Source organism: Coregonus clupeaformis, chromosome 30 (assembly GCF_020615455.1).
Source record: "Coregonus clupeaformis isolate EN_2021a chromosome 30, ASM2061545v1, whole genome shotgun sequence".
NCBI classification, from domain to species: domain Eukaryota; kingdom Metazoa; phylum Chordata; class Actinopteri; order Salmoniformes; family Salmonidae; genus Coregonus; species Coregonus clupeaformis.
The window spans coordinates 24,164,273-24,175,481 of NC_059221.1; the positions used below are offsets into that span (position 1 = coordinate 24,164,273).

Here is an 11,209-nt window from a genome sequence, read left to right on the forward strand (position 1 = left end):
TGCTGACTCTGTTTGTCTCTCCATCCAGATGCACTTCTCTGCTGGTGGTTGGTGACACGTCCCCGGCTGTCGATGCAGTGGTGGGTGCCCACTTTATCTCCATTGCAACACAGTAGCGAATAAGCCAGAGGGTCTGATTCCAATACAAAGTATCAACCCACCTCAGGGACAGAGTGTTGTGTTCTGTCTATAGAGATGGGGGTGAGGTCACTAGACGTAGCCTTTCTGAATAGGAGGGGCCAGACGGAACCCTGTCTAAACAGCTGTTGTATCTCATCTATCTCAATCTTCCTTTCTTGTTTACAGGTTGAATGCAACTCCAGGTTAAATCCAACCAAAACAACCCTTCTTAAGGTGTGTTCAGTTACTATTTTGTTGTTGGTAGAAATAGGAGTGGTAATGCTATGTGGTCCCTGCTGTTCTGCTCTTTAGTAATGCACATGATCTGCGTAGAGGAGGTTCAGCCTTCTTGGAGGTGTTCATAGGCCAGTGAATGTTAAGGTATTTTGACTAACGGCATGATCCTGTCTGTGAGATTCTCCACTTTGGGCATGCTTCTCATTCTCTGGTTACTTCCCTATAGATGCAAGACTGTGGCGGGCTTCCTCAGGTCATCCAGGTGAGTCATGAACTAGTTTTGTATTTAGCTTAAACTACACTTAAGTGGTCCTCTGTAGCTCAGTTGGTTAGAGAATGGCCCTTGCAACACCAGGATCGCGAGTTTGATCCCCGTACGTAAAACAGAACGAGCAGTATGGCTGGTGGCATTGTCATGCTGGAGGGTCATGTCAGAATGAGCCTGCAGGAAGGGTACCGCATGAGGGAGGAGGATGTCTTCCCTGTAACGCACAGCATTGAGATTGCCTGCAATGACAACAAGCTCAGTCTGATGATGCTGTGACACACCGCCCCAGACCATGACGGACCCTCCACCTTCAAATCGATCCTGCTCCAGAGTACAGGCCTCGGTGTAACGCTCATTCCTTCGACGATAAACGCAAATCCGACCATCACCCCTGGTGAGATAAAACCGTGACTTGTCAGTGAAGAGCACTTTTTGCCAGTCCTGTCTGGTCCAGCGACGGTGGGTTTGTGCCCATAGGCGACGTTGTTGCCGGTGATGTCTGGTGAGGACCTGCCTTACAACAGGCCTGCAAGCCCTCGGTCCAGCCTCTCTCAGCCTATTGTGGATAGTCTGAGCACTGATGGAGGGATTGTGCGTTCCTGGTGTAACTCGGGCAGTTGTTGTTGCCATCCTGTACCTGTCCCGCAGGTGTGATGTTCGGATGTACCGATCCTGTGCAGGTGTTGTTACACGTGGTCTGCCACTGCGAGGACGATCAGCTGTCCGTCCTGTCTCCCTGTAGCGCTGTCTTAGGCGTCTCACAGTACGGACATTGCAATTTATTGCCCTGGCCACATCTGCAGTCCTCATGCCTCCTTGCAGCATGCCTAAGGCACGTTCATGCAGATGAGCTGGGACCCTGGGCATCTTTCTTTTGGTGTTTTTCAGAGTCAGTAGAAAGGCTTCTTTAGTGTCCTAAGTTTTCATAACTGTGACCTTAATTGCCTACCGTCTGTAAGCTGTTAGTGTCTTAATGACCGTTCCACAGGTGCATGTTCATTAATTGTTTATGGTTCATTGAACAAGGATGGGAAACCGTGTTTAAACCCTTTACAATGCAGATCTGTGAAGTTATTTGGATTTTTACGAATTATCTTTGAAAGACAGGGTCCTGAAAAAGGACGTTTCTTTTTTTGCTGAGTTTATATTACTCAATCTTAACTGTTACTAAATTCAGTTTTATTTAAAATGGCTCCGTTTAACTGATGTGTTTTCTGTTTGTGTCTTACAGCCGGGTAAACTCGCGGAGGCCTTCAAATACTTTGTCCAGGGAATGGGTTACAGTGAGTACTGCTCCTTATAATCCTCTATCATTATGTTTCCTTCTCAGAGTACTTTAGTCGTCAGACTTGTGTTTTTTCCTGTTCTGGTTGTATCAATATGTTGTTCCATGTGATCTATTGTATGTTCTGTTTACTGAAGTCCCTCTATCTCAGAATGAGACATCAGTCCAACTGATATTCCATAGAACACTACCTTTCAGGCAGCAGCCCTCCCCATGCGGGCATCACAGACACATTTGAGTCATTTAGCAGACGCTCCTATCCAGAGCAACTTAGTTGAGTGCCATGCTCAAGGGCACATCGACACATTTTTCACCTTTTGGTTACTGGCTCAATGGTTTTAATCGCTAGGCTACCTGCCACACACACATTTCTGCCCTAAACTAAGACTCAAGGCTAATGTAGCATTCCTGTAGCACTTCAAGAATAGAGAGGAACCCCAGTAGCTACAAAACAACATTTACTGGATGTTCAAGGATGAAGTTAATGAGAGCCAATTGTTGCATAAGCGTACAAACCATTACTGGTAACTGACCAGGGAACTAACCTCAAGCTAACCTTGTTTCCTGTCTGTTTGCAGTGACTCTTAACAACGGGTGTAAGTAGTTTGATGCTGAGTAAATAATTTACATGCAGCATGGTCTTCCCTTGAACGTACACTACATGGCCAAAGGTATGTGGACATCCCTTCAAATTAGTGTATTTGGTTATTTAAGCCACAACCGTTGCTGACAGGTATATAAAATCGAGCACACAGCCATGCAATCTCCATAGACAAACATTGACAGTAGAATGGCCTTACTGAAGAGCTCAGTGACTTTCAACGTGGCACCGTCATAGGATGCCACCTTTCCAACAAGTCAGTTCGTCAAATTTCTATCCTGCTAGAGCTGCCCCGGTCAACTGAAAGTGCTGTTATTGTGAAGTGGAAACGTCTAGGAGCAACAACGGCTCAGCCGCAAAGTGGTAGGCCACACAAGCTCACAGAACGGAATCGTCTGGCCTCGGTTGCAACACTCACTACCGAGTTCCAAACTGCCTCTGGAAGCAACGTCAGCACAATAACTGTTCGTCAGGAGCTTCATGTAATGGGTTTCCATGGCCGAGCAGCTGCACCCAAGCCTAAGATCAACCCTGTTCTTGACGATTCTGTGCTTCCAACTTTGTGGCAACAGTTTGGGGAAGGCCCTTTCCTGTTTCAGCATGACAATGCCCCTGTGCACAAAGCGAGGTCCATACAGAAATGGTTTGTCGAGATCAGTGTGGAAGAACTTGACTGGCCTGCACAGAGCCCTGACCTCAACCCCATCGAACACCTTTGGAACGCCGACTGCGAGCCAGGCCTAATCGCCCAACATCGGTGCCCGACCTCACTTATGCTCTTGTGGCTGAATAGAAGCAAGTCCCTGCAGCAATGTTCCAACATCTTCTGGATAGCCTTCCCAGAAGAGTGGAGGCTTTTATAGCAGCAAAGGGGGGGACCAACTCCATATTGATGCCCATGATTTTGGAATGAGACGTTCGACAAGCACGTGTCCACATACTTTTGGCAATGTAATGTACCTTGGTGTGTGGGATGATCTGTTCCTTCCCCCAGGTCTTAAGATGCAGTGCCCTAAACAGGGAGGGTGTTTACAGGCCTACCTTTTTAAAGCTGTGGTTCATTTAGGCCTACTGCGAGCAGATCTGGCTTGTTGAATGATAATCATATTACAAACATAGTGTATAGACCACGTATTGGGCACTGTATCTTATAACTGCCAAATTCCATTGGCTGTCTTTGATCACTTTGAGATACTCAGATCTCTTTTTAGCGCTTCAAAATGTTTATATTTTGTTCATATAAACATTTAAGGTTTGAGTTGCTAGCTCACAGAGTGGAAAATGGAAGGTGTTCCAATGAGGTCAGAGTGCTTGATTAGAGTCTTACAATAGTTATTGTTCTCCCTCTGGAATCTTTTCATCTGAACGTTAAGCCTTCTGTGCCTGTGTAAACCTGACTGACAAAACCCTGCACCCCCTTCCACCCCTCGCCTGGCTTGCCCTCACCATCCTCACCTCTGGCCTTCACCCGCCCTCCCCTGGTCCTCACCCCTCCAGTGATGGCTGACTGAGGCTCCAGTGGTTCTCCAGGTATGGTAATGTTAGTGGCAGATTCATGTTCTCATTAAAGGCTGCTCTAAGCCCCACAGCATGGCCTGCCCTGGGGACCTGTCTGGACTCCCATGAGCCCTGAGCTGCCTGGGCAGCCTTTTGTTCTGCTGCCACAGGGACACTCGCATGGGGCTGCTGGAGGGTAATGTCAGGAGAGCAGAGCCTCTCTACTCAGAGAACTATGCTGCCTCCGCACAGCACTGTGGGAAGGAACATTTCTCACTGCCTTCTTCCAAATCCTACCCTCTGAGGGTGACCCTTGATGTTTTGTCTGACTACAGAGGCACTCCAAGCCGCTCCCTAAGGGCTGGCCTGGGGTCAGAGGCACTCCAAGCCGCTCCCTACGGGCTGGCCTGGGATCAGAGGCACTCCAAGCTGCTCCCTAAGGGCTGGCCCGGGGTCAGAGGCACTCCAAGCCGCTCCCTAAGGGCTGGCCCGGGGTCAGAGGCACTCCAAGCCTCTCCCTAAGGGCTGGCCCGGGGTTAGAGGCACTCCAAGCCGCTCCCTAAGGGCTGGCCCGGGGTCAGAGGCACTCCAAGCCGCTCCCTAAGGGCTGGCCCGGGGTCAGAGGCACTCCAAGCCGCTCCCTAAGGGCTGGCCCGGGGTCAGAGGCACTCCAAGCCTCTCCCTAAGGGCTGGCCCGGGGTTAGAGGCACTCCAAGCCGCTCCCTAAGGGCTGGCCCGGGGTCAGAGGCACTCCAAGCCGCTCCCTAAGGGCTGGCCCGGGGTCAGAGGCACTCCAAGCCGCTCCCTAAGGGCTGGCCCGGGGTCAGTTTGGGATTGAGTGGTGGTTTATCCTACGCCCCCTCATTCTTCCACCTCTTGGAGGTTTAGGTCTGTTTGCTTTTCTGCTTGAAGAGTTATTCTGGATACCCATCCTAGTTATTGAAATTAACTATAATTTTCAATGGGATACTGTATAGCTTGAAAAACTATTTTCACTCATCAAACACCGATAGCCCTCCCTTGTCTTGTCTTTCTTGTGAACCCTGTCTCTCTCGAGGTGTTAAGTATGGTGGTTTCCTCCCTGTCTAACCTTTCACACTTTGTTCTTTGCCCACACCAAGCAATAGCAGGTTTCAGAAAGTACCTCCTCTTTCTGAGAATGCATAAACATTGAAACAGTTGAGGACATTGTGAGCCTTCACAAACACATATTGTAGCATACTGTAGAAGGTTTGTAACTCTGTAGCATTCAGACTACGCCTTCTGTCAGTTGGCTCAGCCAAGAAGATCAGCGTTGTGTTAAAAGGAAAGCAGTAAGCTAGCAGGAGAGTGGTTTGAGTGTGAATTGATGAACAGTAGAGCTGGGACGATAAACCGGAAAGTATCGACGCCGACTGTACCGACCATTTATCAAGGACATTTTACTGATATCGATAATCCTAAGTGTCCTACTAGAGAAATCTGAAGTTTGAAAGGAAATAAGTCTGCTAATATGGGCTATTGCTAACGGTACAATTGATAGTTACAACATTCAAAGTAGTAGTAGTAGTTTTAAGGGTAAGGTAATATATAAAAGTAGGCTAACAGGTGCAAATGAATGTTATAAACGTATCGTTCTATTTATTGTAATCGTGATAATTCAGTCAATTTATCGTGATATAGATTTGTGTCCATATCACCCAGCTCTATTGAACAGTCAAGTGCTCTTCGAGGCCCTGTTTGAATGTTGTTTGAAAGGTTACTTTAGGTCGAGAGACTGTAGTTCAGTGGGGAAATTATCGCAGTGGGGACACATTCAACTAACTCAACTGGATCAGACGATGTACTCGTGGAGCACATCTTGGCTAAAAGTCCTCTTCAAGTAATCTCAGGGCCACAGGGGACATTCCCTTTAGTTTGACTGAACAGTGAGAAAGCCTTGGAAGAGACACATTCTGGCTATTTTGACAACTGTCAGGTATTTACTGAAAATGAATGGAAAAGGATATAGTGCTAGAATGCTCTGTACATGGTGCTGCTTCAAGTCTCTCCTAGGTAAAGCTGTAGGACACAATGTTTGTTTCTTTTCAGATCTTTTGTGAAGACGGAGCATTAATCTGACAGTCTCTCTGTTACCCTCCTTTATTTCTTCCCTCCTTTCCTCCTTCCTTTCTGCCCCTCCATCAATGCTAACAGTCCCTCATGTACTGCTTAGCCACCTAAGCAGCGAATCAGGTACCAGGACCATAGGTAGCAGCCTTGGCTGCGCCAGCCTGCCCTCTCTACCTACAGTGCTCTGTCCTCCCAACCCTGTTTGCCCATCACTGTTAGCCGGCTCACATTTTAGCCATCCTCTCAAGTCTCTAATTTGGCGACCATGAGATTTGAAGCATGTGGTCATAACTATTATTATTTTTAAAGATTCCTTTGTCTCTAAATGTGTGGTTTGAGAGGGTGTGGATGTTTGTGATGTCTGTCTGTTTGTTCTTGTCTTTGTTATGTTTCTCTTCTGAACAGATGGCCCTCAAATCTCTTGTGCATGCTGCATAATCATATTGGCTTTTCCTATTTATTCATTTTTTCTCCAACAGTAAAAATGAATTGGAACTTGACCTGATCAGGCAATCTCTTTTTCTTTATGGGAGAATAATGAACACAGTGAGGGATTCTGCTCAGACATTTCAGACCCCAACCACTTTAATGAGATGCATATACATACAGTACTTTCTGAAATATGGTGAAATATCCAGCATTCCTGCTTCGCTGTAATCTACTTGACCCTGACTAAAAGGCAGCGTAGCTAGCACGAGCTCAACAGTACATGGTGATCAGGTTATCAGGTGTTTAGAGATTTCATTATTCTCCCTGGGCTGCAGTCCACTCCATCTTAAATTGGGAATGTTGATGCAATAATGATTGTGGTATGATCTACCAGGGGCCTCATTTACAAACATTGCGTACGCACAGAATATGCCCCAAAACATTTTATAAAAACTGAACTTGACGTGAGAATGTTCTTATCCTCCTGCAAACTTTTGACCCTGCGTACGCACAGTTTCTAGTGGTTGAAGTATTGCATCGCAAGAAGGCAAAAGTAGCCTAGTAGCCTTGTGCTAATGGGGGATATACTATATGATGACTCATTCATAACAAACAAACAGGTAACTAAATATAATAACAAGATGCAATCATTTCCTGTTAGTGAGAAGAGCCAAAATCTATTTATTTTATCTTTGCATTCTGAAATAGTTAGAAATCTATTTCGGAATATTTATTTCATTTCCATGATCATTGCAGAATAAACTCCTCACCTTTTCTGACTGATTGTTTCATACTCGTGAAATAGCCTAAAGGTCTACAACAAGTTAGGATGGGCTACCATTTGTCTTAATTTAATTGGACCCACTTCACAGTAGTAAATAGATAAGTTACTGGTATTTTAAAGTATTTTGCTCTATGCGATCCGAAGCACAGTTTACATTTTACATTTTAGTCTTAACGGTAGAACAGACGGTTCACCTTTTCCATTGACGTTTGTTGGCTACGTCTGAATAATGTAATGTAATGTAACATTTCTCCAGTAGCCTAGAAATGTATAAACATAATGCATGTATCATAACCAATTGCACCTTTTCTGGCCATGATGAGTTCATATTCCCCAAGTAGCCATGCAACAGATTACCATGAGCATCTCTCATTTAATTGGGCCTATCAGATAGGCTATTATAATTTCAGGTTTTTGCTCTATGCATCCGAAAAGGAGTGTGGTTTATAACATACAGTAGAATTTAAGACAGTTGATCTTTTGCATTGAAGTGTGTCGGCTACCACTGTAAGTAGTCCTACTGTAGTTTTGTTTTCAGATTAGACAATGTTTCAGAATTCACGGGCAGTGCAGCATATTTAGGTTCGGGAGAAAGTAAATTAAAAACATTTATTGAATTCAAACGATCTGTTTACAGGTCCAGAACAATTTGCAATTGTTTTAGTGTTTCAAAAACTGTCAAATATAGCAAATGTCACAAAAGTAAAACACATTCTGCCAACACCTCCAAAGACATTTGATCAAGTTCGCCATTGCTATTTCCTTTAGATATACTGTCTTGGCTTAATTCCAATACTTCCAAAGTATACAGGAAATAAGGGCATTATTGTCACCTTAAAGGGTGAATGATGGGTGTTATTTAGGTGGAGATATAATGCTCATTCACACGTGCAGTTTTACGACAGGTCTGATTTATAATGGGAAACATGCGTATGTATGGCCTGCGCCAAGTTTATAAACCTCAATATTTTTGTGCGTGTCCAGTGTTTTCAGAAATGGCGCACGCAGATATTTAGTGTAAAATTCACGCAACGGTTATAAATGAGGCCCCAGCATCCTACCCCTAGCCACGTTCTCTAAAGCAAGCTACCCCTCCCACAAAACATTCAACACACACTAACCAAATATCGTCATACGTGACTTCTTAACCTAAACGCTCTCCTCTCTCTCTCTCTCTCTCTCTCTCGTCTGTAGTGCCCACGGCCAGTATGACCCGGCTGGTGCGTTCTCGTACCCACTCTGCCTCCAGCATGGGCTCTGTGGAGGGGACCCGTAGCCGCACCCACACACAGCTAGAGGGTACCACTGCCGCCGGCCCGGCTGTCGAACAGGCCAGGCCACAGACCATGGAGGTTTCCTGCTAAAGAACCCTGCCCAGAAAACCAACACCTCCCCCTTCCTCTCTCTCTCTCTCTCTCTTTTTCCTTTCCCAAGCTCAAGGTCAGAGAGGGTTGGAATCCCGAGGGGGCGTCTGAAACGTGTTCTGAAAGATAAATTATTAAGACCGAAGCAGTCAGGTTCTCTGCTGCGTTCGCTCTCTCACCATTTCCTGTTGTTGTCTGTCTGTCATGCCTGTCTGTGCATGACTGCTGTGGCACGGCAACCTGGAAGTCAGTAAGCAGGCGGACGATGCTGCTTGTCTGGTTTTCCATTTTGCTGTACCAGCTCTCCCCATTAAAAGAGGGAGAGGTTTTTTTTTTTTTATCCTTGAGATATGAGGTATATTTGTATTTATAACTACTATTTCAGTCAGTGTGTCAGTTTAAAGAGAACAGATGGAAAAGCATCAGGAGTTTTCTCTTGTAAAGTACTCTACAGAGTACTGTTGCCCCTCTTTCTGTCTCCCTCTGGGTTCTTTCTCACCTTATGTGCAGATCAGACCAAATCACACCACCCCCCCTCTACCCCCCCCCCCTCTACCCCACCCCTCCTTAGTGGTCCATTCCTTAATCAGTCTCATGACACACAATCTATTTTTTCTTTTTTTTTATTGTTGTTTTTATGTTGTGGTTTGTGAAAAAATACCTTTGCTTTCCTGGATTGCAAAACGATGTGATAAACTTGCTCCTGCTCTGTACCTTTATACCTAGAATATCTGACAGAATTACCCTCTAGTAGATGAAACGTAATGGACGTGTCTGTATAATTGCTTTTGTCTAGATGTATCTAGAAATAGTTACCTTGTTTGATATTTTGTTTATTTTCTCTTTCAAGCAAGTTATTTGAAATGGCAGACCCTAGGTTTTTGATACCCCCATTGCTATTGACGGGCAGAGAAAAGAACCAACCCACTGGGCACAGATGTCAATTCAATGTGTATTCCATGTTGGTTCAATGTAATTTCATTGAAATTATGTGGAAACAATGTTGATTCAACCAGTGTGTGCCCAGTGGAAACATTTACTGTAGTTTATTGAAGATTCAAGACAAATGCGGAGAGTACCTAAACTTGCCCCAGCTCAGTCAGAGGCGAGTAACCGTGTGCAAGTTGAGGTACAGATAACATTACTGCCTCTTTCATAAAATAAAACTCAATTATATGAATGTACTATTTTCTACTAACTGGAAGCAATTCATGTTTTCCTTTTCTGATTAAATAAAGACCGGGTGAAAACAGCAACGGGTCAGGTGCCTGGGGGACTGTGGATAGTGTAATAGACTTGTTGATTTAGTTATTAATGTTATTAGTTGGTAGTTTTCTCTGTGGTTTTCCTGCATTTCTCTCTGATTGTACTACAGCTTGGGTGAGCTAGTGGTGATGATGCATTGTACTGTCTGCATAGTATACGGGGTGCTGTAAGTCATACTGTCTGCTGACTATATCAATTTGTACTGATCATAAAATAAAGCTAAAAACTATACATGACTGGACTTTTCATCATATCCTTCTGTCACTGGCAATGTCTGTGTTTTCTTACTTGGTAAGCTAGCCTAATAGAATAGTGTTCCTTTGTAGCTCAGTTGGTAGAGCATGGTGCTTGTAACGTCAGGGTAGGTGGGTTCAATGCCTGGGAACACCCATGTCAATTAGCCATGTCCGCGAATCATTTTTTGATTGGTTAGTTCCTCTAGCCAACTATCTAAACCAGTGGCGGTCTGTGCCGTTTAAGACGAGGGAGGATGATTACAGCATATTGGATGACTGTCATTCATATTCCATTCACCCAGCTCAATGTAACACCGATAGGTTTAGGCTACTACATAATACTCAAATCGGCACAATGAATATCCCCCCTGATCACAGGGGGCCCCGTGTAGCTCAGTTGGTAGAGCATGGCGCTTGCAACGCCAGGGTTGTGAGTTCGATTCCCACGGGGGGCCAGTATGAAAAAATTTATGCACTCACTAACTGTAAGTCGCTCTGGATAAGAGCATCTGCTAAATGACTAAAATGTTTAAAAATTACACGCATTTCACTTTCATACCAGACACATACAAACAGCTCATTGTATATATAATTCCCCTTGCTTGTGGACTTCAGTGCAGAACACAACAGCTGTCTTGTGAACAGGCAAAAAAAACTTTACAAGCCAAACCTTCATATCATGACTGCTAACTGCTACACACAGCCTACATCATTGTCACGTCATAGTCAACATAGGAATAGCTACTAGAACTAAGGCGTTAGTAAACCTGTTACAGTCATGCAGAACCCTGTAGTCAACAGCAAGCAGTTTAGCAGTTACACCAAGCAGTTTAGCAGTTACACCAAGCAGTTTAGCAGTTATACCAAGCAGTTTAGCAGTTACACCAAGCAGTTTAGCAGTTACACCAAGCAGTTTAGCAGTTACACCGGCGGACCCCAGTGGCAATAAATTAATAAAGCCAAAAGCTTACCTTGACTTGGAAGAGTTCCAGTTTTGGATAGCAATAGCCAGCTAGTTAACATAGAATCCC

At 44.8% G+C, this 11,209-nt stretch overlaps 1 protein-coding gene across 8 annotated transcripts in view; it reads left to right on the forward strand.

The window, feature by feature from the left end:
* Positions 1-10,173, forward strand: part of LOC121546046 (protein NDRG3-like) — a 75,740-nt gene extending 65,567 nt beyond the window's left edge. For 4 of the 8 annotated variants that reach the window (XM_041857052.2, XM_041857045.2, XM_041857046.2 and 1 more), the window contains 7 exons: positions 29-80; positions 307-354; positions 584-619; positions 1,857-1,908; positions 2,489-2,506; positions 6,184-6,222; positions 8,507-10,173. In XM_041857052.2, coding sequence (XP_041712986.1) covers positions 29-80; positions 307-354; positions 584-619; positions 1,857-1,908; positions 2,489-2,506; positions 6,184-6,222; positions 8,507-8,676 — 415 coding nt within the window. In that variant the 3' untranslated portion in view covers positions 8,677-10,173. The remainder of the gene's footprint in view (positions 1-28; positions 81-306; positions 355-583; positions 620-1,856; positions 1,909-2,488; positions 2,507-6,183; positions 6,223-8,506) is intronic. The other 4 variants (XM_041857047.2, XM_041857050.2, XM_041857049.2 and 1 more) reach the window with 3 other exon arrangements.
* Positions 10,174-11,209: the final 1,036 nt, after the last annotated feature.